The 27,766-nt window shown below is 48.3% G+C and overlaps 1 protein-coding gene across 1 annotated transcript; it reads right to left on the reverse strand.

Moving 5' to 3' along the window:
* Positions 1-27,766, reverse strand: GYS1 (glycogen synthase 1). The gene is made up of 17 exons (XM_028703198.2): positions 27,618-27,766; positions 26,265-26,439; positions 20,472-20,653; positions 15,792-15,983; positions 15,381-15,566; positions 14,384-14,528; positions 13,730-13,847; positions 12,139-12,259; positions 10,691-10,797; positions 9,735-9,794; positions 9,415-9,493; positions 8,610-8,723; positions 8,054-8,180; positions 6,746-6,841; positions 5,253-5,416; positions 3,900-3,980; positions 1-2,621 (listed from the first exon to the last, which is right to left on the reverse strand). The coding sequence occupies exons 2-17, from the start codon at positions 26,380-26,382 to the stop codon at positions 2,316-2,318; spliced, it is 2,196 nt and encodes a 731-aa protein (XP_028559031.1). The 5' UTR covers positions 26,383-26,439; positions 27,618-27,766; the 3' UTR covers positions 1-2,315.

Genomic DNA, 27,766 nt, shown 5'->3' on the forward strand with positions numbered 1-27,766 from the left:
CACTTTTTCAAAGCAAAATTTATTCTTTAAATATTTGAGTTGTGTCTCGCAAGCAGCTTTTGTTCTTCAGAATTGATTCTCCACACCGAGGGGAGGGGGAGGGGGAGAGACAAGAGACCAAAAACAAAAACCTCAAGCATATTTCAACAACTATAAATAAAATCTCTAGGGTTTTCTTCGGGGGGTGGGGGTGGAAGAGACTGGATAAAAGGGTGTTGGCTCATGAGGGACCTTCAACTAAAGGGAGTCCTCAATAAGTAGAGTTGGTGAGAAGGGGAGAACTGGCTCATGATAGGAGGTCAGGCAGTCCATAGGAACAGGAGGCACAATCCGAGGGGGATATAAATTACCTAGGCCACAGGGAAAGAGTCAGGTTTTTTAAAAAGTGATTTTCCTTCCTTGTTGCCAAAGTTGGCAGCAGATGCAGAACTGAAGTGACTCTTGTGTGTGTTGGCATTTTGCTGTACCCACGAGGTAGTCTCTCTTGTGCTGGACAGAATACCCCCATGCCAACTACAGTTAAATGTCTTACACCCTTTCAGAAGCATTCCCTCTGCTGCTCTGAACAAATCGGGAACCTGCTTGGGACATGCAGCCCTCTTGCATCATCACTGCCACCCCAGGCTCAGAGTTTGCAACACAGCGGCCCAGAATGTCATAGCACGCTCTGATCTCAACAGCTATGTCCTGTCTTCCAAGAACCCCAATATGACAGCCATGGGGGGGGGGTCCACCCTATGAAGAGCAGCTGGGGGCTTCAACGGAAGCGCACCCTACGATGCCAGCGGCTTGCCTATCTTCTCAGAGCCTCTCACGCTGGGGCTCTTAGGGCCATTAAAGAACATGCATGTTTCACAGTGCGCAACCTTCTAAACCTTCCCCTAGCAACAATTGCCACTCAGAACTGCTTGCCCTTCTACAAGGGTGTATGCCAGGCATCCTCTACAGAAGGGGCGATGGCTTTAAGACTGCATTCCTGAAGCAAGAGAAATGTAAGACTATTCTCATATACCTTATTACACCATCCTTTGTAAGCAGGCAGTTGGCTCACCTGCTGTGCCCTTCGCCCTCACTAAGGTCAACGTGGTACTTAAAAAAAAAAAATCACACAGAATGAATAATATTGCACTTATAATTGTCCCAGAATGTTGAGTGTCCACTAGGAGAAACAGTTCCTAGGCTATGAATATGGCTTCAGAAAGAAAACGTCCCTTTCAGCCGCCCTGGGAAGGAACCTCTGGTCAGTTCTCCTATTACACTCCAGAGCAGAGCCACAAGATGAGTTTCTTCCACCCTAGAATGCTGGGCACCTACTCCTCTCCCTTGATCACTCTAGAAACGAAGGCAATAATACCCCCGGAGCCAGACACATCCCACAACAAGTGGACTGCACCATCCTTTAGGATCTCTCCCGACAGCTTCGTTTCCCAAAAGGTCCAGAATTCCTGCCTCTCACATACTAGGGCCTTCCTTTTCAAGGGCTTCACAAATTCCTTGGGGAAAACAAAACCAGAAGGCAGGTAAGATACACACCCCATTTATTCAAAATGCATTGTAGTGGGAAAGCCCGCCTCTCTCCTGATAAGCAGCACTCTCGAGCAGAGTGGGCCAATGGCTTTTAAAATGCTTCTGGCCTCCTCAAGTTAAAGTTCCAGAACTTTGCTAGTCACACACACACACCGCACCCAACCAACTATTATAAAAAGGATCAGGAACTTACAAGACTATGTCCTCGAACATTCGATTTTTAAAAAAGGCTGCAGTTCTTCCGAGTCAGTGGCACATCTAGGGGCAACGCTGCTACATCTCTAGACCCCGCACCTATCCAGTCACTGGTTTAGCCATGGGCACCAAAAACCACAACAACCCCTCCTGTGCCCCAGGGGCAGCTCTCCCCCAAGCACAGAAGGACCCTCACGAGCAACATGACAGCTCCTTCCAAAAAGTTGGCGGCACGCTTGTGGGGTGGGGGGACATGCCGCCTCACATTCTAGGTCAAGCAGGAACGATGCACCTCGTGGTCTAGAGCAGCCATTTCCTTGCCCGTTCCACAGCACGGGCGCCACCGCCTCCCGGCAACTTCCACAACGACGCAATCCAGAGCAGACAGCCTTACACAGATTGGCGTTAGAAACGCGCCAGCCCCGAGACCCTCCTCAGTTCCGGAACATGCTAGAACCCTACTGCACTCCAGGACGGCTTCAGAATCCAGCACCAGAGAACAGCTGACCTATGGGGGTGGGGGGGCAAGGTGTGGAAAGGAGCGGGAGGGCGAGCCGGGGCGCAACCGGCCCCCTCTCTCTCCCTCACCCCAGCTAATTCCTCTCCTCGCTCAGGGAGTTGGTGGGGCTGCTGAGGTCGCTGGGGCTGCTGGGGGTTGGGGTGCTGGCGGTGGAGGAGACGCTCGCTTCGCTGGAGCCCTTCTTGGAGCGCTTGCGCCATTCGGGGACACTGCCCATCAGCGCCTGGGACTTGATGTTCTGCCGGTCCTTCTCCGCCTCTTCGTCCTCGTCGTAGCGCTCGTCGTCCTCTTCTGTCTCGCTGTGGTGGGGGCTGGAGTGGCGGGAGACGGAGGGGGATGGCGGCACCGAGGCCGGGCGGGGGTAGCGGAAGCCCTCAGCCTGCAGGGGGGGGGGAACGAAACAGAAACGAGGCATGAGAAAGTGCACAAGAGAGAATGAATCACGTGACTCCACCCCAGCTCCCTCACTGACTGCAATGCCTTGAACCCTGCCTCAACACCCACGTTTTCCATTAAGCCTTTGGCACAATTTTCTAGTTAATTTGCCCTGCCTCAGACTACCTCAGCCTGGTGGCTTCTGGTGTCGCTGGGCCACAACTCCCCTCACCATTGGCTGCACTGCCTGGGGCGTCTTGTCCAAACCACCAGGAGGGGACCGGTGTGGGGAAGTCTGCCCTGTCACAGCTCTGCCTAAGTAACCTAAATGAATATTTCTTCCCACTGAGAAGTATTAGGCGGCCTGCTCTTTGAAGGAGCCTGCCCTCAAGTGCTGTGCACACAGATGACATCCATATTATTATCATTACTAAAATAATCCAAACCTGGTACCCAAATTACTTATTACTGGACATAAGAGCCCTGCTGGATCCGGCCAGTGGCCCATCTAGGCCAGCATCCTGTTCTCAGAGGGGCCAACCAAATGCTTTTGGGGAAACCCGCAAGCAGGATTCAAGCTTAGATAATAAAAATAATTTATTATTTACACCCCGTCCATCTGGCTGAGTTTCCCCAGCCACTCTGGGCGGCTCCCAATCGAGTGTTAAAACAATACAGCATTAAATATTAAAAACAGGGCTGCCTTCGGATGTCTTTTAAAGATAAGATAGCTGCTTATTTCCTTCACATCTGAAGGGAGGGCGTTCCACAGGGTGGGCGCCACTACCGAGAAGGCCCTCTGCCTGGTTCCCTGTAACTTGGCTTCTCACAGCAAGGGAACAACCAGAAGGCCCTCGGCACTGGATCTCAGGGTCAGTCTTAATGATGGGGGTGGAGACACTCCTTCAGGTGTACTGGACTGAGGCCGTTTAGGGCTTTAAAGGTCAGCACCAACACTTTGAATTGTGCTCGGAGACATGCACTCCCCTCCTGTGGTTTCCAGACCTTGTACATACATACAAAGCAGGGCTATTTTTCTGGAAAAAGAAGTGCTGGAACTTGCCACGAACGCCTCCCTTGTTCTCTTATAATGGCAATGGTGCTCACCTGAGAGGTGCTAGAACTGAATTCTGGCTGCGAAAAAAGCCCTGCATACAAGCCTACCGCTGAACTATGGCCCTGTGCACTAGGTAAGTGGTACCTGCCCCTCCTGCGGTAAAGAACCCCCAATAAATCAGACTTATGTTCCCCCACCCCTCTCCTTGGCCACATGGTGCCTTACCGCTGTTGGTTCATGCGGCTCGTAGGTGAAGTTGTCAGGGAATGCCTTTGCTAGTGCCATGTGGCGGGCATACATGTAGTACTGCAAAGGGAGGAAGGAGACAGGGGGGAAAGGGACATTAGAGAGGCTCCCTTATTATACTCCCTTGCAACTTACTTTCTTCCACTGACACCCAAGCTGAAATCATACGCAAGAAACTTGTAACGTACACACATTTAACTTCTGTGCGTTCAGCTCTACGCACTTGGCAAACAATTTTTTTAAAAAAAGGGAAAGGAAGAGGAGTTCCAGGGAAAATGACTTTGGCAATCCCAACTGCCACTGAGCACACAATATGCGCCACTTTGGCATTACACGTGATTCCTGGAACGTAACCCTTGCATTAAGTTGAGAGTCGTCTGCACTCATTTTCTGTATGTGGAGATATTTTTGTACGGTGGACTGCAAGAGCCCCCACCGCCAGCTCAAAATACCAGGCACAGGGCTTAACCACCTCTGTGAGAACTAGGCCTCAGAAACACTCATCTGGAAGCCATTTATAAAGTGGGAGGTTTGGAGGCTCAGGCATTCTTCATCCTATCTCCAGATGTCCAGGACACAGTTGTTGGGACTCAGTGGCAAGAGAAAGACACAGAGGCAGTCTAAGGCCCTTACGCCACACAGCCCTGGGCTGTTCCACGTCTGGTACTCAGCAGAAGTTAACACTCCTGACCCTTTCTCGCTTTTGTCTTCCCTTCCAGCCAGCGCCACAGAAGGCAAGTTAAAAAACACAATAATGATGGCTGGGTTAAGTTTCAGCAGAGGCTTTTGGGAAACATGGCCAGAGCTGAACTTTGGAATGAGCACCCTCTGGTGGCAAAGAGGTGAGCTGCAGCATGTGGAGAACTGAAGGAGGCTGACGAACCGCCAGGGAAGAGCAGGAAAGAGAGATCGCCACAGTGGGGTGAGATACAACAACACATGAATGTAAGAAGAGTCTGCTAGATCGGGCCAATGACCCATCTTGTCCAGCATCCTGTTCTCACAGTGGCCAACCAGATGCCTGTGGAAAGCCTAGAGGTGAGGCTTGGGCACAGCAGCCCTCTGCCCACCTGCGATTCCCAGTATTCAGAGGTATAATGTCTCTGACCATTGAGGAAGAACAAAGGCATTGTGGCTAGAAGGCTTGTCCTTCCTGAATCTGTCCAACCCTCTTTCGAAGCCACCTGAGTTGGTGGCCATCACTCCTCTTGTGGGAGGGAGTTCCAAAGTTTAACAATATGCTGCAGGAAGAAGTGCTTTTTCCTTTATCTGCCCTGGCTCTCCCAACATTCCCGGTATGTCCACCCTCCCGCTGCTGCAGGGGAAGCTCACCCTGCCCAGGTATTTCCAGTCTAAGAGGTCGGAGAGCCGCTCTGTGCGGTTTCGCTGGATGATGCGTTGCCGCCGCGTCTGCTGACAGAAGCTGTAGAGGAAAGAGGTCAACTGCGTGCACGACTCGTCCAAGGCCCGGAAACGCCGGTCAAGGATGTAGATCCCTGGTAGATTCAGAAAGGGTTAAAGGACACACGTCACTCTAATCCAATACAGTGGCGTAGTGTGGGGGGTGCAGGGGGGCCCAGCCGCACCGGGCGCAACATCTGGGGGTTAGGGGGCGCAAATCCACGGGTTAGGGGGCGCAAATCCACGGGTTAGGGGGCGCAAATCCACGGGTTAGGGGGCACAAATTACTTGCCTTGCCCCGGGTGCTGACAACCCGCGCTACGCCACTGATCCAATATGCAGAGCTAAGAATGGATGAAACTGAAGCACAGGCCTGAACTTCCTGTTCCCAAATGGATGGTCATCATTTGAAGCACACAAACACAATACAAATCTGCACTTTCCTGCCCCACAGCCGTCTCTGTGGTACTCTGCCCTATTTGCCCAGCACTGGCAATTTGTGATCAGTCTATATTGCTGGAGCCCAAATGATGTGTGAAGCTTTGGTCTACTATCCCTCAGCCTGAGACGCCATGGGTCATGGGCTCCCAGCATCCTTTGCTCTAATGCGTTGGGTCCCCCTGAATTTCCTTTCTCAAGGCCAAAGAACTCTCAGTTCCCTCAACCCTTCGCTCAGTCTGGCTGAATCCTCATTTTTTCTTAAAATATGTTTTTAGAATCCAGAGTCAAAAGTCTTCCCCAAAAAACCCAGTAGTTACTTTTTCTTTCCTTTTCAGAAAACCCAGGCTTCTCGTGGCTCAAACCCATTGAAGGAGCAGTCAGAGTAGAGTGACTTAATGGCTGTGTCTAATGTGGACAAGGAAGGGGCAGCCCCTCCAACCCCCATAGCATGATTTGAGAGAGGTTCTGACACATGAGCCTTTTCTGGTTCTCTTCTCAACCACATGAATTGGTGCCATCCTTCCTGTCTACTCCCATGTGGAAGAAATATGCAGTGTATGCATTTCAGGTAAAATCTGAGTGTCAGACAGGGACAACCAGTTTGGTGTAGTATTGGGTAGAGTTAGTGGTTGGGACTGGGAGACCCATGTTCAAATCCACAATTAGCTGTGAAGTGGGCTATTTGTTCTTTCTCGGCTTAGCCTGCCTCACAGGGTTGTTGCAATGATAAGGTCTAAGTTTGTGCATGGGGAACCTTGCATGCTGCCCTGAGCTCCTTGTAACACACACACACATACACAAAATCTATCTATCATCTATCTGTCTGTCTGTCTGTCTTGGAAACATTAAAATCACATTCCCAGATAAGTCAGTGAGGCTTTCTGGTGTTTGTATCTAGGTGAGGTTTGGCCCATAGGGCCACCATACTACCCTGTCTGTCTAAGAGCGCCCAAATGTGATGGTTCACAGCTCATAACACCAACCATAGGCAGATGGATCCGCTATATGTTCCTCCATGAAGCAGCCAAAGCCGGAGAGGTTGGTGGAGATGCTGGGGATGCCCATGACAGTGCATTCAGCTGGGAAGAGAGAGAGAGAGAGAGATATGTTGGGGTTTAAAAGTCTTTGGGACCTGCTCAAGAAAGTGGTCAGCCAACCCAACCAGCAAAACTCCAATGTGCTTCTTCCTATGGTAACATTAACAAGCTGAAGATGGTGGCAGCGAGCCCGAAGGGGTTTCTCTTCAGAATTGTCCACAAGATCTGGTTTCAGGCTTGCAGAAAAAGCTGCACTTCTCTCACTTAAAACATCACCATCATCATCATAAACTTTATTGCACTAGCCAAAGGCCATGGCATCATTCACAAAGGGAGCAAAAAGAAAAGCAACAATAACCATAAAAACATCGGGCACTGCAAATACAATAAACCAAACACTTAAAACAGTTATAGTCCTCTTAAGTTTTCATGTTGGGGGAAAGGTCGTAGCTCAGTGGTAGTGCATCTACTATGAATGCAAAAAAGGCCCAAGCTTCAGACTCTGGGATCTCCACAAAGGGCACCTTGGAAAGCTGCTGCCGATCAGTGTTGGCTAAACTGGGCTAGATGGGCTACTAGTCTAACTCACTGTAATGCACCTTCTAATGGTTTTACCTTTTAGGCTCAGCACATGATAGAAACAAAAGTTCTGGTTTGCCACATCCATCTACTGCTGCAAAGGGAACATGTGCAGAAATGGGTCTTAAGGTGCAGAATTCAGAATAAAGAGAAACTCCGCTTTGCTTTTTCCTGTTTTTTAAAGGAAATGCCTGGCATTATTTCAGAAGGACTGAGGCTTCACTGCTCTGCATGGTTCTCTGCGTCTCTTCAGGACAAGCAGAAGCAGAATAAGTTCAGCAAAACAGACACATTTGTTTAACTCCATGAAGATCTGGCTGCAGTCAACACGTGAACGGGAGGCTGCCTGGTAACCTCATAGACGTGGCCTTGAGTTTCACCATGGAAGAACGGCAAGTTATACACAAACCTGTTCCTCGGCATGCTTGCTCCTCCCCCTGCCCTTTGATTATCTATCTTCCTGGTTGTGAAACTGTTCGTTGCAATAAAAAAATAAGTGCCAAGATGAAGCACTTCAGAGCAATGAGGACAAGCTGTTTGCAACTGTGCAGAGCGCCCCCCTCAAAGGTAATCCATATTTGCAGTATCAGGTTTTGACCACAGAACTCGAGTTCCATCCTTGCACCATTAGGGTTTCTTTACTCTCCCAATTGCCCCCCTCCCAAAGAAGCCTACCTGGCGTGTAGCCCCACGGCTCGTAGTAAGAAGGGAAGACCCCCAAATGGCAGCCTCTAACAAACTCTTCATAATCAACAGGAAGGAGAGGACTAGTGGAAGACAGGAATTCGGGATGGAAGATGACCTAGGAAGAGATAAGACACAGTGGCTGGCAGTTCAGTTGCCCAACATCCTGTCCCTGCAGACAAAACTGTTCATATATATTCCAGGGATGGAATTCTAACTCACAAACAAGGCCGGGCCCTTACAGGGGATGCGAGGTCAGCTCCTCAGGGGCCACCATTAAGCAGCCAGGCCTAGAGGAAAGCCACAGCAGCAGAATAAAATAATCCCCACCATCAACACAAAAAAGAATTCATGTTCGATTTGGGGAAATCTGACACTCGGCAGGTGGTGGAAGAACTTTCTTCATCTTCCCAACTTCACAGACTTTATAGACTGAAGCTTCTGATGACCCTCACTGTGGTGAAACCAGGTTTATTCCTTCTGTAAGGCAGCCAAGCGCCTCAACTCTTGGCAAACTATCGCAGGTAGTCAGCCTCCTGCCACTTACTTTGACGCGGTCAGCGCTGCTGTTGAAAAGGCCGATGCGTCGGATGGTGTTGAGGATGGGGTCGGTGGAATCATCCAGCATGTTGTGGGTGCAGACTGGGGGGAAAGAATGGCGCTGGTTGGGGAGCGGGGGGGAAAAGCCCAGACGCATTAATAGATGTCATTCAAAACCATAAAAACCTTAACAACAACAGCAAAAAAAGATATAGCTTGGCTAAGATATTCCTCATGATCTTTCCAGCCTGGTGTCCTCTTAACGTTTTGGGCTACAACTGAAATGGGACACAGGTGGTGCTGTGGGTTAAACCACAGAGCCTAGGACTTGCCGATCAGAAGGTTGGCGGTTTGAATCCCCACGACAGGGTGAGCTCCCGTTGCTCAGTCCCTGCTCCTGCCAACGTCAAAGTGCAAGTAGATAAATAGGTACCGCTCCAGCAGGAAGGAAAACATCGTTTCCGTGCGCTGCTCCGGTTCGCTAGAAGCGGCTTAGGCATGCTGGCCACATGACCTGAAAGCTGTACGCCGGCTCCCTCGGCCAATAAAGCGGGATGAGCGCTGCAACCCCAGAGTCGGTCACGACTGGACCTAATGGTCAGGGGTCCCTTTACCTTTACCGCTGAAATCTCTCAGTGAATTCAGGAATGCTGATCCAATCACCACCATCCAGCTCAGCTAACATTTTAACTCAAATAACTAAGGGGCCAGGTTTCCTAGAATCCTCTGCTCTAACTCCTCTGGCTCCTTCTCCTCTCCCCTCCGCACATGATGGCCTAATTTCTTATTCTTTTCTGAAAATTCCCTATTACCTGGGTAGCAAAGATGGCTCTCTTCATCATAGTGAAATCTTCTTTGTCCAGCATTTTGTTCATGTCAGGAAGATTCCCCCTGAGGCAGAAGAACAGGTAAGGAAGAGCTTGATGGGAATGGATAAAGGAGAGAGGAACTCTACCTCCCCATATTATTTGTCTACGTCAGAATCAAGGTTTCCCAAAAGCAGAAGGCAAAGAACAGTGTGGGGAGGAGACCCCGAGACCTCATCCACTGCAGCCATGGCAACCCAGCCCATTCTCGGGGCTTGAGCCCCTTCCCCACCTCCCTCTTGCCTTCTCACAGGAGACCCACTTACACAAGCAGCGATTCGTAAAGCTTCTTGCCAAACTTCTCCTTAACCGCATTGGCTGTGTCCCTAGATTTAAAACAAAAGGGAGAGAGTGAGAAAAATAATGAACTTAGGGCAGGATTCCTGAAGGCTTCTGAATCAGAAATCAGGACCACGAGGTAAACACAGGGAGAGCACTGGGGCTAATGGATCCCCCTCGAGTTTGCCAGTGAAGGCTAGCAGACTGGAGAAGAAAGGTGGATTTCAATATTTTTATTTATTCTAGTATTTGATAATTCTGCCTTCCCCCTGAGGCGCTCCATGCAGCCTCCATGATTCTCCCTCATTCATACTTACAACAACCCTGTGCGGCAGGTTAGACTGAGAGAAACAGTGATCATCAGCACCATTAAGACGGGACTGGGGAATATAACTGCAGCACAGCAGTAAGCAGGCCTGGTGCCAGGCACTCATAAGGAGCATACTAGGACACACATCCGTCACGGCAATGCCCTTTTTTGCCGCCACAATTTTTATCATTTACAGCAGAGCTTGTGGGCACTAAATCTCTGCAGTGAATATTTAGATGGGGGAAGACATCTTCCTGATGTCACCTGGTAAGCTGAGGGAACAAAGTGGAGCACAGCAATGGAGGAGGCATCAGGCTGAGGGAGCCTGAAGCGGCATGGTGTGCATGTGGTGGTGGAGGCCCAGAAGACATTTTGCCCAGAGCCCCCTCAAACCTGGCAGCCCTCCTGAGTGACTGGCCCAAGACCAGCCAGTGAGCTTTATGACTGTGTGGGGATTTGAACCTGGGTCCCTCCAGTCCTAGGCGAGCACTAACCACTACGCCACACTGGCTCTTCTACCTCTTGGAAAGGGAGAGAGAGGCCTAGCGGCTTCTGGAGCAGGGGATGTTACAGGTACTTTGGCTCTTGATCCCCTCAGGGAGCCTCTGGGTGTCCTGTGCAAAGGGAACTCACCACAGCTGCTTACGGACCGCCTGGCCTTTGAGAGTCTCAACATTGAAGTTGTTGGTCCGGGCTGGCATGATGAAGAAGGCCACCACTGTGGTCTGGCTGCCGTTGACCTGTGAGGAGAGAAGGCGAATGGGGTAGGTCACCCACGACTTGCTCTTCCTGCTTTCACCACACAGGGGGACAAGCTGTATCACCTGCTTCTCTCACATATGCCATTACCTCCCATCAGTGCTATTTTTCTAGAAAAAGAGGTGCCGGAACTCACCACAAACGCCTCCCTTGTTCTCTTATTAATGGCAATGGCGCCCACCTGAGAGGTGCTGGAACAGAGTTCCAGCAAGATCCGGCTGGGAAAAAAGCCCTGCCTCCCATCTCCACAACAATTGTGAACATGGAAAGGAATTCCAGAAGGTTGACTTTTCTTCCCAGAATTCTCAAAAGCAGGCACACCAACACAAGTGCACACTCCTCTTCTGTTCTCCCTGTTTGTACACACACCCCACGCCATTCTGGGATCATAGTTTCCCCTCAAAGTGCTTGGTTCCATTCAAGGCAGGCCTGTCAGAGGTCATAACTTGGGGAAGTGCTGCCTCTGACTGCTGCCTGGTTGACACTGACCCTTGACTGGGTCTTCTAAGAGGTGGAGGTTCCCTGCTTATGGAATGCTCTCTCTAGTGAGGTGCATCTGTCTTGATCATTACTGGTTTTCAGGAGAAATTCAAAAGCATTCAAGAGAAACTGAAAAAAACAGGTTGAGAGATACTGTTCCTGGCAACTGTAAGGGCATGTTATTGTTTTTCATGTTTTTGGTAGTTTTTATATGCTTTAAGTATTTATTTTGTTTTAAATTGTATCGTTTTCACTTTTCGATGTTTGCTGCCTTTTGCAATGAAGGGTGGGGTAGAAATTTAGAAACAAAACAAAACAATGGTTTGTATTTGCTGTCAATGATGCTGAAGGCCAGCAGTTACTAATGTAATAAAGGTAAAGGTACCCCTGCCCATACGGGCCAGTCTTGACAGACTCTGGGGTTGTGCGCCCATCTCACTCAAGAGGCCGGGGGCCAGCGCTGTCCGGAGACACTTCCGGGTCACGTGGTCAGCGTGACGAACCTGCTCTGGCGAGCCAGAGCCGCACACGGAAACGCCGTTTACCTTCCCGCTAGTAAGCGGTACCTATTTATCTACTTGCACCCAGGAGTGCTTTCGAACTGCTAGGTTGGCAGGCGCTGGGACCGAACAACGGGAGCGCACCCCGCCGCGGGGATTCGAACCGCCGACCTTTCGATCGGCAAGCCCTAGGCGATGAGGCTTTTACCCACAGCGCCACCCGCGTCCCAATATCCTAATGTAATCCTAATGTAATAGCTAGGCCCAAATCCTATAAGCCACATCCCTCCCTCCACCTCGTCCTACTGGATTGCCCACCTCAGTCCCTGTTTCTCTGCTTACCCTCAGCAGGTAGTTGAGTCGGGCCAAAGCTTCCAAGAAAATGTCAGCCCCTTTGTTGGAATATTCGTAGCGTCCGGCAATGAAGAAAAAAATTGTCTTGTCGAGGTTGAAGTCCAGGTGCCTAGAGAATAAGAAGGCACTTCGTGAAGAAATGCTTTCTGTTATTGTCCACCACTCAGCAATTTCACTGGATGGCCCTGGGCATTTTAAGAGAGGGAGAAAAACCTAGGCAGGTTTACACAAAGGCAAGCCCCAGTAGGTTCAATAGGACTTCCTTCTTAGTACCTGCATCCTTTAAACAACAGCCACTCCTCACCCTCCAGCAGGGGGAACTGCTTTTAAAATGAGAGAAGCTTCCAAGTGTATGTGTGTTTAGGGGCACAGGTCAGCTGCTGAATGAGAGAAAAGTACACACACATATGCAAACACAAAACTAGTAGAAGACCTTTACATGAGCCTTAGTAGCTCTTTGGAACTCAGCCAAGGTGTATTATTTATTATTATTGCCTTTGTTATCATTTATTATTATTATTATTACTTTAGGAAACTAGACACCATTCAAATGATCAAAATCACAAAACTATCAATGGAAGCTCTACTTTCAGGCTTACAATGTAATTTAGAAAAGGAAGAAAGAAAAAAGGGAGGGGGAGGTGAAGGAGAAAAGGAAGGAAGGAAGAAGACGAAAGTGCCCAAGGATGTAATAACTGAGAAGGCAGGTAAGAACAAAGCAAGATTTTTTGGCGGGGGGAATCAGTGGAGGTTTCTCTCGATGTAGCAGGCCCAACTCTGTGGAATTTCCTCCCCATTAGGAATCAGGCAGGCACTGCCTCTGCTATGTTTCAGGCACCTGGTTAAAACTGTCTTATTCCAGGAGGCCTTTGCACCATGAATGTTGTTCTGCTCTCTGAAGTTTTCATCTTTGTTTAAAATTTTGCATACTGTACTCTTTTTTTTTTTTGTATGCCATTTAGAGACACATGGTGAAATGCGGGGTATACTTAAAAAAAAAAAGTTGTATATTTTTAGGCCACCAATGCAACTTCTGAGAGAGCACTTGCCCCCCCCTTTTTTGAAAAAAAGGAAGAGCCATCTAATTCCACTTCCTGCCTCTCTGAATGTGAATTACAGTGGTACCTCGGGTTAAGTACTTAATTCGTTCCGGAGGTCCGTACTTAACCTGAAACTGTTCTTAACCTGAAGCAGCACTTTAGCTAATGGGGCCTCCTGCTGCTGTTGCGCCGCTGGAGCACGATTTCTGTTCTTATCCTGAAGCAAAGTTCTTAACCTGAGGTACTATTTCTGGGTTAGCAGAGTCTGTAACCTGAAGCATCTGTAACCCGAGGTACCACTGTACTGTATAACAAGGATTATGGGGTAAATGAGGCAAAGAGAAATTTACAGCTCCCCCCCCCCCCCGTAAAAACCTTTGATATTTCAACAAAACTGCATTCTCCCTAGATTGATCGCCACTACCTCCTTCCTCTTCCTGTCCAGAGAAACTCACCTTCCTCGGGCAACTGAACTGACTGACAAGGCACTGAGAAGGCAAAGCAAAGCCAGGCCTCACAGTGGGCCCACAAAGACTCACCCGTAGAAGTGTCCCCGGACGAACTCCTGGATACGAGCTTTGCTCTGGGCATGGAGGTTCTGGAATTCATGCATGGCAGAGAATTTCTTGACATTCAGTCCGTTGGGAGTCACGATATCTGGATATGTTGGGAGTGGAGAACAGAGCAGAGAAAAGGTAGAAGCAGAATTTTATTTCTTTTCTCTTAAAGATCATCAGTAACCTGACAAACACTCAAAAGCTACCTAGAGACGTAAAAAAAAAAACAAGAGTCACAGCAACAAGACAATGTTTCAGGTTTGTTCCATGCTGTTTATTTTTATTTTTAAATCTGCACTTTCTGAAAAGGTGATTTACAGCTCTGGAAAAGGAAGAGCGTGCAGCCAATCAGTGCTTACACAACCCCCTTTGGTTACCATGGCATCCTCAGACCAGAGACACACACACCAGTGCCTGCCAAAAAAACCCCAACCCCTCTCAATTTTTAACTGAGCTTAAAAAAAGGGGTTGAGGGGTTGCCCTATTGGTTGCATGTCACCTGCTTTGTTTTAACTATTTAATTTGTGCTTGTATCCTGTATTTTTATTGTGTAAACCGCCCTGAGGTCTTCAGATGAAGGGCGATATAATAATAATAAGTTTTGAAAACTGAGGACCCCTGCCTAATGCCACTCACCAGGCTTCCGCTTTAACAGGTGTTCAGCTTCCACGGCTGTGATCTGGGAGACAGTGGTGAAGACGTGGGTGCAGTGGACAGCAGCCCTCTCCATGCAGTATCGGTGGTAGATCTGCCGGTCCCCAGCCTCCTTGTCCACATTAAACTAAAGAGGAAGGAGATACAACAAAACTGAACCAAAACCATAGGACCTAGTATTGCGACTGTTAAGTTGTGGGTGAACATATCAGACGACACAGCGATTCTTCAAACAGCTCTTGTTTATTCACAGGCCAGAACAGAACTGAACTGAAGGGTTCAGCCAGCCTGCTTATATAGAGCTCAACTAGAACGCAACAGTAACCATTTTCTGTAACTATCCAATCACTGAACGTCACTTTCAATCTTTTATTTGCATATGTGGACCTGAGTGAAAACTATCTACAGTATCCCCCTGCTGGCCCAGGGTGAGAACTTCAGTACATAACAGCCACGCCTTAGGAATGGAAGAGGGCAGAAAGTGCTCAAGGAAAACAAATTCCCCACAGCACCCACAATATGAGAAGTATTAGAAAGTGCAGAATCATGTTTTCCTGGCAGTGAAAACGTTGCTGTTTTGAGTGGTGGAGAAAACGTGATCTCCTCAGACCTTGCCTTGAGGAACAGTGTCTGGATTTTGTGCGATGACTGCACATTTTTTTCCTGACTAGGACACTGCCTGGAAAGGACTTGGGGATGATGGGCCTCTGAGAAGAGAGTGAGATTATGAGAGCTGGATTTTGTGACTTTTGAGTAAGGAAGCAGGGAATTTCTGGGGCAGACCAGGAACCTAGTAGGGGTTCACGGGGGAAGATTCTTGAATCCTGGGCTATTTAAGAGCAGACCAGGAGCCTTACGATGACAGCCTGGGGTTTGCAGAAGAAGAAAACAGCAAGCCAGAGGTTCCAGCATCACCCCCTCCGAACCCCACAGCTCCCTGCCTCAATCGCCTTTCCTTCCTGGCCTCCACAAGACTCACTTTCTGCAGGTTGTTGTAGAAGTCCACGCTGCCCGCACACAGGTATCGGCCAAGCAAGGTGGCGTGCGTGGTGAAGATGGTAGCCACCGGGAGCTTCCGGATTCGGCAGAGGAAGAGACCGACTCCAGACAACCATTCGTGGAAATGGCCGATGATGAAAGGCTTCTCCTCACATTGTGCAGCAAACTGTAGAAAAAGGCAAGGACAGAGAGAAAGGCCTGTGTGTGCGCTGAGGATGTTGTTGGGACCACATCTCCCCGTTATCCCTGGCCACTGGCCGTGTGAGCTGCAGCTAATGGGAGTTGGAGTCCAACAACATCTGGCAGGGCAGTAAGTCCTCCATCTCCAGAGAAAAGAAGAGAAGGGAAAGGGAGGGAGCGGATATGATGTGGAAGAAGCGCATTTTCTTACCTCCCCTATAAACCAGGCTGTGAGGAAGCCAAAGAGCACGGCGTCGTTGGCCTCTCGGTCGTACCAGGGAATCCCGATGGAGCAGCTTTCCCAGAGCTCTGTCTTCCAGCGGTCCAAGCTCCAGGCAGTTGCCCCAATATCAATGAGGATAACGTACGGACCTCCCTCAATCAGCCAGCGGCCAAAATAAACCTGGACAGGTGTTATATGAGCAGCAGGTTAGCCGATTGCAGGTAGGTACCAACTTACAAACAGTAAAATGCGACTCCTCCCCATTATCTTGTCAAGTTCCCCTCAGTAAAATGCAACCATTGCAGCATGGGTTTTGAATTTCAACATGCAAACTTGAAATATTTCAGCTTTGTTCCCAGTTCGAAAGCTCCAATTCAAAACGCTGGGCTTCAGGCTAATGAAGATTTTTAGAGCCTAAGCATAGTATTGTTTGAAGCAAAATCTTGAATATTTGTGCGTGCACACAGATTTTGGGATGGAAGATTTCAAGGAACAACCTATTTTAAAAGGGCTGAGGAGAGAAGGAGAGAGAGAAGTGGGCAGGGAATTAGAATTATGCAGAAAGAAAATGATTTGCACTGGGCAGGCGGATGGCACTCAGAACTCCACCATATATTTCTGAGCTTCAGCAGATGATGCCTATAACATGTTAAAACCTTTCCTTTCCTTGTCACCAGGCCTAGAAACTTGCTTCAGATTTTTACAAGGAAGTTAAAATGCTTGGAGGCCCAAACTCTATACTAGGCCATCAAATTCTTCACAGAATTGCACAAGAGACAGTCTTGGACTACAACTCCCATCAGCCCTCTGCACAAGAGTAACCATCATCTTCTATGGCCAAACTACAGTGGTACCTCGGGTTACATACGCTTCAGGTTACAGACTCCGCTAACTCAGAAATAGTATCTCGGGTTAAGAACGTTGCTTCAGGATAAGAACTGCTCCGGCAGTGCGGCGCCAGTGGGAGGCCCCATTAGCTAAAGTGGTGCTTCAGGTTAAGAACAGTTTCAGCTTAAGAACGGACCTCCAGAACGAATTAAGTATGTAACCAGAGGTACCACTGTATATATCTATTTGAAAGAACTTATACACCTCCTGTCTGTTCTGCCAAGCAGCTTTGCAACACAGGCCTTATAGCCTGTCAACCCTGGTGAGCAGCCTCCAAACTCTTGCCTTCCTTTGTGGAAGAACCTAGGAGCTTAGGCTTCCATTTTTAACCCAGATTGCTCTTCCCACCAGTTCCTTCCCTCTGCCCCTCCATCCCCTCCATCTTGAACTCAGTGGGCCTCAGTGTCATTGGTCCCTCTCAACCGGCTTCACGAGGCAGAGTGTGTTGTGTATGTGCATGTCTAATTTTAGCCTGCGGTTCATATTACACCCCCCCCCCCCAATCTCCATTTTGTGAAAGGTCTCGCCTGCCTGGTGTTGTTCTTCTCAGAGTTGCTCAAAATAAACTGCCTGGACAGAAATGCCCAGCTGCCTTCGTGGTCAGGGATGGGGTGGGGTGGTTAGCTACAAAGAATAATAATTACTTCTATTAGTTGCTTTCTTATATTTTTTGAAACCATTTGCATGAACCCAGCTGTGTTTGGAGAAAAGCAGATGGTGCTGAACAGGATCTTATGGGGAAGAATTAAACGCTGATTGTTCTGATCAAACTGATTGTTCTGTCAGAGCAAGGTTTTCAGCAGATAAGAGCTTAGAAACTTGAAAGGCCTGAAAGAGCCAGAACTACTTCTCTCCTCCGAGGTATTTGCAAACTACCTCGGTCTACAAATGGAAACCGAACGGTGGAAGGGCACCAGTGGCGGGAGGCCTCATTAGGGAAAGCGCGCCTCGGTTTAAGAATGGATTTGCTGTAAGAACAGACTTCCGGAACGGATTAAGTTCGTAAACCGAGGTACCACTGTACTTGACTTTTAGAAGACATCTGAAGGCAGTCTTGTTCAGGACAGTTTTTAATGGTTGATGTTGTGTTGTGCTTTTAATATTTTGTTGGGAGCTGCCCAGAATGGCTGGGGCAAGCCAGTCAAACAGGCGTCATATATATAAATACAAACTTCATTCCAGGTCTGGCCAAACCACAGTACAGAACACCCCCAGCCACCATGACTACAGTTTAGTATTCCTGCTTTTAAAAAAAATTAAACGTCTTTAGAATTCCAATTTTTCAGTTAATCACAAATACGTAAAAGATGGTAGTGATATCACCAGTCAGGTAGGCAGTTTGAGAATCAAGCTCCTATCCTACCTGGTTTTTTTAAAAGTAGCATAACTATGGGGAGAAGGACTGGCCTAGAAATTAAGTCCTATGACAGGGTGGGGAATCTTTGTCAGCCCAAAGGCCACATTTCCTTCGGGGGGGGGGGCACATGCAGCAGTGGGCTGGGCCTGAAGCAAAAGTGAGAGGAGCAATCAAGTTTCAGCTTTGTACACTAGGCTAGTTTCCACACACACTCAGAAACCCCTCTCTCTCCTCCATCCAGGGAAGCAAGAAGCATTAGCAGAGCTCAAAGTCGCATTCCAGGAGGGTACGAAGCTCATAAGGTGTGCGAAGGAAGAGGCGGCCTGGAGGCCACTTTCTGCCCCTGGCCCCAAGGCTACAAGAATAAGACACAATATGCTTAAAGGACCCTCAGGATGTGAAAAGTGACTTGAGACTGTCTCCTGTAGACTGAGAAACAGCATCCAATATCAGAGTCGCCAGAGAGTGAGGAAGGGCCCGGCATGCCACCAAAACAGTTCAAAGCAGGGGCAAGGGGAGAGAGGGGGAGAAGGAAAGGGAGTTGCCCAGCTAGTAGACAACTCCTGCAGGCAAAGGCTGGGCACTTCTTAAGTGGGAGCTGAGGTAAGAGTGGGCAGTAGTGAACAGGACTGCCAGCTGGGGGCTAAAATAAACCCACAAACCTTGATGAAAGCAGCTTAATTATTTCTCCTGATCTTTCACTTCTGGACTTCGGCTTAACAAAACATTTTAAATACCTGCACTGCCCTCCCCAGAAGCAGGCATGTTACATCCACCGTATGGAAGTTGCCAAGAATGGTGTCTATGCGACAGCACCTCCAAAGCTAAGAGTTGTAATGTAAACAGATCAGACCAAGGCAGCCCGTTATCTGCAGTGAGTGACCATTTAGATGCTTCAAGTAGGCTCACATGCAAGGCAGCAACAGACCTTTCTGCCCTGCAAGATCTCTAAAAAGACAGGTCTCATTTAGTTGTTGTGGCTTAGTGGTCTCTCCTCCTCCTTAGATTTACCTAAAACTACCCAAGCCAGGATCTTCCATCGCATCTTGCAGCAGATAATTCCACTGGTTAATTGCGTGCTAATTGAAGGAGGACTTCTCTTTTGTCTGTCCTGAATCAATTGCACTGCTTACTATGGGGGTCCTCCCAGTTTTGTGGACAGCCGTCAATGCCAGCAGCAGCTGCCACAAGGAATGTGCAATGAGAGCGCAAAGCAGCTCCACAGTGTTTGGGGGATGAACACAAAGAGTATATTTCTCTGTGTTATAGCCCAGCTGTCCTATCAAATTTGACCCCTGGTGTGATAAAAACTGTACCGGTAATTTTAAGGATAAAATCACTTAAAACTTGTGCTAGAGATTTCTGCATTATAATGTTAGATTCAGGCACGACCCAGAGAGGCAAACGAGACCCCAACTGATAGCTATTTGGACTGCTTGGATTCCACAATTCTGCCCAAGTGTAGATAAAATAAAGAGCTTCGTACTGGGTGCAAAATTCAGCACCCTGAAGGGTTCTGCTTTTATTTACAGTGGTACCTCTAGTTGTGTTCCACTCTTGTTACGAACTTTCAGCTTACGAATGCGGCAAACCCAGAAGTGTTTACTGCACGGAAGAGGCACTGTAGTTGCGGATTTTATGGGGTGCAAATGGCACCCCGAAATTGATTAAGTCCGCAACTAGAGGTACCACTGTATTTTAAAATAAGTGTCTTGCACTTAGGGGTGTGAAATGGCCCTCTCTGCCACCAGAATGCGGGGTGGGGGTGCGACAGGCAATACACTCCAAATGAAGAAAAAGAGGAATAAGGATGCAATAAGAGGAAATGAAAAGACCTTTATTTTAGACCAGGGAACCTCATATAGAGAGACATTAACCACAAACAATGGTGGCAGAGCAGGTTCTAGACTGTACCACTTCAGACTGAGAAAGGGACTCACAAGAACGTGTGCTTCATCGGGTTGTTGTTTTTTAAAATAACTCCTGCAAAATTAAACTGGATGTATCCTAGGCATGCCGGCTTCCTATATGTAGGAATGTTATTTTTTTCTGTGGGGGAGCAATTCTGTCTTGTTGGCTCCCATCTGCGGTCTGAAAAGGCACAGTACTGAAAGTCACATGACAGTCACAGTCACATGACACCCCCTCTGTTAGGAAGAAAGGAAGATGCTTTATACCAGGTCAAACCTCTCGTTCATCTAGCCCAGTATCTGCTACTCTGACCAGCTCTTCAGGGTCTCAGGAAGATGTCTGTCCCGACACCTGCTGCCTGATTCTTTTAATTAGAGATTAACCTGGCACCATCTGCATGCACAGCATGTGCTCTACCACTGAGCTGCAGTCTCTGCCTCAAAGGAAGGTGAGGTGCTGCTGCAAGAATTTGGCCTCTGCGGACCCCAATTTGGCCTCCCCCCGTTTCTTACCTTGCATCCTTTTGCATTCATGGAGTCAATGGTGCGGCGGATGGCAGGGTTGGGCGGCTCTATGAGCTCTACCTGTGTGCGGACATTCAGCTCCAGGTAAGGCCCAATCAGGAAGTAATTCTCTCCCCACTCATCCAGTGTAATCTTGGCTTTGGTCTGGATAACCGTGTAGATCCCACCAACTGAAGGGAGAGAAGGGGTGGCATTAGTTGACCCCCTGTAGGCTGGTACCCACTCGCTCCCAGACATCAATGCGTACAAGCACAAAGAGGGAGTTTCGTCCACTTTCAGGGGTCCTGGCATTGGGTTGGCTTGTGACCACAGGATGCTGAATGTGAAAATTATCAGTGGTAGATTCAGGAGGCTGAAAGGAAGCGCTTCTTCACACAATGTAAAGTTACGGGATTCGCTAAGACATGATGTAGGGATGGCTGGTGGCTTTCAAGGATGGACAGAGAAGTTCATAGATTCAGAGTTGAGTAGGATCTCAAAGGTCACCTAGTTTAACCCCCTGCCAATGCAGAAAATCCACTGCTTCAGTATCCCTGCTTGGCTTCAACCTCTGCTTAAAAACCTCTAGTGAAGGAGAGTTCTCCAGCAGCAGCTTCTGAACTGCTGAAAAGCTGTGCCATCGGGAAGTTCCTGATAAATGTTTACTTGAAATCCCCTTTCTTGTAATTTGAATGTTAGTTTCGTTCCCACCCACCCAAGCAACAGATTTGCTCCATCATCTATGTAACAGCACTTCAAATATTTGAAAATGGCTATCGTATCGTTTCTTAATCATCTCTTCTTCAGGCTAAGCAGTTCATGGAGGATAGGTCTATTCGTGGCAATTAGTCACGATGGCTATATCCAGTTTGCACATTCATTCCACAATGGGGGACAAAAAGGAGGGAGGGGCATTTTTTCAGGCTCTTGCAAGCATTCCCAGAAACACCTGCCTGGCTACTGCAGGAAGTAGGGTGCTGGACCAGGCAGGTCTTTAGATTAGATTAGATCTTTAGAGTTCTTCCTGTACTCCTGTGGTTGTACTGCTTGGATGTTCCTCAGTGAACCTATTTCAGTGCTTTATACAGTAACCTACTAACACTATTTCCCTTCGATAGGAAAAGCTCTTGTGCAATGCAACAGCCTGCTTTCGCTAGATCCTTAATCAGAAATGGAAGCATTCCAACATTAAGTCAGAAACATTATGGGGAGGTTGGCTTGTGCATGCTCCCAATGGATGTCTGTGGCACAGCACAACAATTTCCACATGTGAATTGCAGGTCAAGCAGAATGGTTCTCAGTAGCTCACGTTTGACTCCAAATCATCACTGAGAAAGGATAAATCATGGCGGGGAACATGAATTTGTGGATGCCACAGAGATGCACTTACTTAAACAGTGCCATAAGCAGAAGTAAGTAGGTTAGGAATATACAACTGTTTCAGTTACATCTACTTATGTTTAGGTACAGATATTAGGGTAGGGATGGGAATCCTATGGCTATTCAGATGTTGTTGGACTACATCTTCCATAATCCCCAAGCTGTGGCCGTGCTGGCTGGGGCTGATGGGAACAGGAGTCCAACAGCATCTCAAGGGCACAGGTTCCCCATTCCTGCAGTAGGGTATTGCTACACTTCCATAGAAATGTCTGAGGCAGAATTCACTCAGGGGTGGTGAACAAGCAGCTACACGATGCACACCTCTTCTGAATGGGTTCCTGCTTCAACATTATAACTGAAGAACACATACAAAAAGGAAGCTTTGAGATACCCTTGCGTCTGCTCACCAAGGCTTTTGGGGTTCTGGGATTTGCGAAGGAAAACTGGAATGATGCAAGCTCCACCCCAGCAGCCCAGGAGATGCACAGATCAAAACTTTAGATCTTTCAGTTTGGAGTTGCCCCAAAGTACTTCGCTCTGACTCTGCAGACCCGAGAGAATTAAGGAGGCCACTTGCTCCAAGATTCCTGGCACTAATTGTTCTCTTATAACCAGTTAGGCGCCAGTTCTCTTCCTGGAAAGAGCACAAACTCTGCCATCACTTGCAAGCCACTTCGCCTACCTATGGTCCTGGCTGCCTCTGTCAAATGTGCATCTCATCTTGGCTCACTGCATCCCCTTCCAAGCTAGTAAATCGAAAAGAAGGGAGGAAAACCACCTACATGAATAATGTAGGTGAAAAGGCTTGGCCAGGAAATTAGCACTGCAGGATACAAGGGCCTGGGGCATCACTTCTATAAGGAGCAAGCGCCATTTTGGGGCTGGATAAATGCAGGCATCTCACATGGAATTTGTAGGTGCACTGCTGCTCAATTTGGCCTCAGGCAAGACCTCAGCTGGATGGCTGCAGTTTGAGGGCCTTGAAGGACAATGCTGACCAATGTCATCCCATCCACTACCTGGACAACCCAGGTGCCCTAAACACAAGAAGAGCCTGCTGGATCAGGCCACTGGCCAATTGAGTCCTGCATTCTGTTCAGTGGCCCAACTGGTTGACCATGGGAATCTTGCAAGCAGAGACTGAGCACAAGAACGCTCTCCCTTCCTGTGGTTTCCAGAAACTGGTATTTAGAAGAGGCAGAGCATTGCCTCCATCACAACTACTAGACATTGACAGCTCTGGTGCTTATGTGCCTTGAACAACCCCAGTTTCATTCATCCCCATGACCATGAAGCCAAGGCACTGTGTTCTGTATTCATCACTCCACAAATATACGCAAGCCCTACTTTGAGATAATGGAAGAAGTACTTAATATTGATACACCTGCCAGACTTTCAGGAGCTGATTTGCTCCAATATTCTTCTGGCACACTGCTTCCTAGTAACTCCAAGTTGCGATCTTATGCGGTACAATTGCTGTATTTCAGAGTGTACTAGGACATAAATATGTATATATTAACTAGGGTCTGCCACCCCTGCTCATTCCACTTCCCAATACCATTCCCCTACACCCAGAACAACAACCCCTTCCCTTTATATCTCACCCCAGTCCCTCACTTATCCTGCCCCACAGCTTGTCCCTCCCCTCCTACCCCACCTCATAGAGCAGCTTGCTAAACAGCTATGCGAAAGTGTGCTTAATGGGGAGGGGGAGGTGCTTCACACAGATTTAGCAAACTTCATTGTGCCTCTGATGGTGCCTCCCCTCCCCCCACCCCACCCCACCCACCTATCACCCCCACACTTGCTTGCTTGGCTGCCTGCTATTCACCAGACAGGAGTTGTCAAGGCTGCCTACATGACAACAGCATTACCATTTTATGCATATAGGAAGAGACACATGCACACATTTCATAGGATTTCATAGGATACATTCAGACACAAATTCCAACTATGTTTTACAAAACCACAGTGCAACACTACGCCTGAAAGCAAGTCCCACTGTATTCTGTGCAACTTATGCTCGGGTTACACATGTGTAGGACTGCAGTCTTTGGCAGATTTCAGTTTCTAAGACCTGCCTCCTCTCAGATCCCCAAGGATCTTGGTGGAAGCAACTGTTTAAAAACAACAACACACCAACAAAACAGTTAAGGCAAAATGCAGTTATGTAAAACAGTACATAAAAAGCCATTCAAACTGCTTCAGCCTCCTTGGCCCAGTGTGTCAAAAGCCTGTCCTAAACAAAGAAATTCCAGAATTGCTCAGGATCCATCATTAGCCACCACGTGCCTTTGTCGCCTGGCTCTGCTGCATTGGTGACATGGCTCATGCGTGATCTAATAGTCACAATGGAGAGCATCTTCCACTGAATGTCCTAAGAAAAACAGCAGGCTTTGCAAGTTAAAACTAGCATCTTGAATGGTGTCCAAAAGACAATGTGGAGCCGGGACTGATGCTAGAGCACAACTGTAACATTTTCTTGGCAACCCACCCACCATCAGAAGATAGGCTTCCAAATTCTATATCCAATGGAAGTTTCCCAGAAAGTCATCTAAAACACCCCCTTCTTGAATATACCATCTTCAGGTACAAGACCTGGGATGCTGAGGTTTCTTTAAATGGGAAAGGAACTGAGACTACAGAAGGGAAGAAATGAATAGTGTACCTTCAGTAGCAACACACATATTAAAGAAACATTACTGCCGTTTCCTGATATGTAACCATTAAAACCAAAGACACACAGAGGAAAGAGAGAACAGGCTATGTTAATGTGACAGGGGCAGGCGGAGAAAGGAAGTACATGATAAAGAAGTTCAATTCCCCAACAAACAGAAGTTGCAACAGGCTCTTAATAGCTACCATGCTTTGAGCAAATGTTGCTTTACGTGTTTATAATCCCATGAGGACTAGCAGCTTGATTTTGCTTCAAACTGAAGTCAAGTTTTTGTTCCTAGGCAGCATGATTCCAGGTGAGGTGGCTGAATCATGACACTGGATAGGGAAGGTTCTGCCAACCTGACATTCAGAAGCAGCCACCCTCCTGCTTCTAAACAGTTTCCTATTTATACAAGGACGCAGCAACTTCAAGGACTGTCTGACATTTCAAGAGGTTCCTTATGCAACAGAACGGTGTGTGGGGTTGTGTGTGTGTATGTTGAGTGTAACCTATGTATGTGTGCGCGTGAACGTGGGGAGGTTGAGTGTAACCTTTCTGTGTTGGTAATATAGCTGGGGCATGCAAGGCACGTGCTCAAACTCTGGGGAAGAAGCCAGGAGAACTTTAACCTCCCAAAGGGTCATGTCCTTAACAGCGCACATGGGAACAGGTCCTCCGGGATAGTGACGGCGCTGGCAAGTGTCCAGGATCGAAAGGAGTCTCCATCGAAGCCCACTGCCCCTTGTCCAAGCAGCTCCACAGCTGCATCCTTTCAACATCATTGCACCCCATGTTAATCACTTTATAGCCTGACAAAAGAGCACCAGGACTTCTGAAGCAAGACACATGGCAACTGATTCAGCCAGAGGGCACACTGGGTGATCATTCTACATTCTGACAGCTGACTGCACTGGGAACACTCAGAATAATGGGGCCCTACAGCTGCCCATCAACCCAAGTTGCATTAACATAAAAGGGGAGGCTTTATAGCTAGGAGGTGCCATGCAAAGTCATAGGAGGAATAAGGCCTAAGCTACTTCCCAGACCTGTTGATTGCAAGGAAGAGACCACAGAGGTCCATTATAGGAGGAAGGGGAACCCCAGAGAAAAGAGGATCCCTGACTTTCAGCTTCCTTTCCTCCGACACGTGCCCTCCAGATGTTTTGGCTCCAGCTCCCATCAACAAAGTAAATGGTCTGGGGTGATGGGAACTCAGATCCGACAACATCTAGAGGACATCAGGCTGTGGGAAGGATACCTTTACCCTTTCCAGCAGGGATGGGGAACCAATGGCCCTCTAGAATGATATTGCTGGACTGCAACTCCCATCATCCCTGGCCAGCATGGCTAATTGCCAGGGATGGTGGGAAATGTAGTCCAACAACGTCTAGAGGACTGGAAGCCTGCTACTCCTGCTTTAACGTCTAGGCCAGGCTTTCCCAAACGTGGATCTCCAGCTGTTTTGAGACTACAGTTCCCATCATCCCTGACCACTGGTCCTACTAGCTAGGGGTGATGAGAGTTGTAGTCCAACTGGTGTAGGCTACTGGCTTTCAGGACTCAACATTACTTTGCTTACAAATATCTCAGCAAGGCGTGTTCCCAGTCCCTCCTTATGCTCACCCACTAGTCCCAATTCTGCAACACCCCCACCAAGGAAAAGAACCTCAGGCATTCTGGTTTCCACTTGCCAACCTGCTCGAGCCCATCAAACATCACCATTTTCCTTAAAAAAAGAAGCCTGAAAAGAGATTACATCTTACCTTTATTGGCCACTTCCCAAGCCACCTCAAAAAGGATGGCATTTTCTAGGTCGAGTTCATCATCCCAGTCCTCCAATCCTGTCAGGGAGGTCACTGAGAGGCTGCGGGCAAGTGGCATGGTGCCCCAGAGGTTGAAAGTGAGGACAAGGGGTTTCGGGGGAGGTCTAGGTCTAACCTGGAGGAATCAGAAAAAGAAGGTCATGTTCTATTATCTATTATTGTATCTATTGTTCTACTATTCTATCATGCCTGGAAGGGTCTCCGTAACTGGTGAGAATTTCATGGTTCCCTGAATTCTAAGCATCCAGTTCTCTCAATGTGCTTAAATAAAGACTCTTTCCTCCTCAGATCCTAGAATTGTAGAGTTGGGGCAATCTAGTCCAAGCCCCTACAATGTAGGAATCCTTTCAACCCTCCTTTTTTCCTCCTCAGACTACTTGGGAGTCCTGGCTCCCAGCCCACCTTCTCTAAACCATTATAAACCAAGTTTTGTCTCTGTGATGGAAAACCTCCCTTACGTTTGCCCCCCACCCCCGTTTTGCTTCTAAAGAACCCAGGAGTCCAAGTCCCTGCCACCTCTCCACTACCACTACCACCACCCCTTGATCTTTTCGAAGGCTTGCATTTAGTCTTGAGTAACAGCAACAGCTGAAGGAGGGGAAAGGGTAAGATGGGAGGTCTGCCGGGAGCTTTCCGACTGCAACATTTAAGAGCTGGCAGGACGGATGGGTGCATTTTAGAGAAGCTTGAAAAGAAGAGGGCATAGAAATCTTCTGTATCTAAGTAGGAAGGAACAGGAGTCCCGGTTTTTCCTCCTAAGCAATAGCTAGAAGGAAACCTATGCGAAGAGAAGGCGGAGTGCAGGCCTCGCTTACTCTGCAAGAGACTCTGGACAGCAGGCTTGGGATCCTTCCGGGAAGCGCGGAAAAGACTAGAATATAAGAAGGAACGTAGCGATCCTTTAAGAATCTTGCTAGGAACAGGGTGGGGGAAAGGAGAGCCTATTAGATTTGGGATCGCAGGCCTGTGGGAGCAGAGGTAAAAGATTTGTTCCTCAGAGGTATTGAGCGAGGGCTGTGCAAGGATAGGGAGGGCGAGAGAGAAGGAAGGAAGGGAGAAGTAACTGTCGCAGGAATTGTGTGTGTGTGTGTGTGTGTGTGTGTGTGTGTGTGTGTGTGTGTGTAAAGCATGCAGTCCGGTTCCCATTGGGAATCGGGGGGAGCAAGAAGAGCTAGATACAGCATGGAATGAAAAGAGTCATATAGTTATGAATAAAGCTGGGTCACTGGCGATTAAAGGAAAGGGGGATCTGGAGATCCTTGGGAGCGCCCGGGGGAATCCGGCTGTGCTTACCTCTCTGCAGCTGAGGACAAACTACTTGCTCGCTCCCCCGCACCTCCTCCCCCTCCCCTCCAGACCCTCCTGCTCAGAGGCCACACCCCTCGGTGGGCGGGGCCACGGCCCAAGCCGGACTCGCCCCCCTCGACAGGGGCAGCCTTCTC

The sequence above is a fragment of the Podarcis muralis genome, chromosome 13, assembly GCF_964188315.1.
Source record: "Podarcis muralis chromosome 13, rPodMur119.hap1.1, whole genome shotgun sequence".
Lineage (NCBI taxonomy): Eukaryota > Metazoa > Chordata > Lepidosauria > Squamata > Lacertidae > Podarcis > Podarcis muralis.

Bases quoted from the DNA above. Each gene is read 5' to 3' on its own strand.
- GYS1 (XM_028703198.2), bottom strand. From the start codon at position 26,382: ATGCCACTTGCCCGCAGCCTCTCAGTGACCTCCCTGACAGGATTGGAG. The intron at 9,795-10,690 runs GTGAGTTCCCTT...TTTTAAATCTAG, and splicing joins GCGGTCCGTAAGCAGCTGTG to GGACACAGCCAATGCGGTTA. The intron at 5,417-6,745 runs GTTGGTGTTATG...TGAATCTACCAG, and splicing joins AGCGGATCCATCTGCCTATG to GGATCTACATCCTTGACCGG.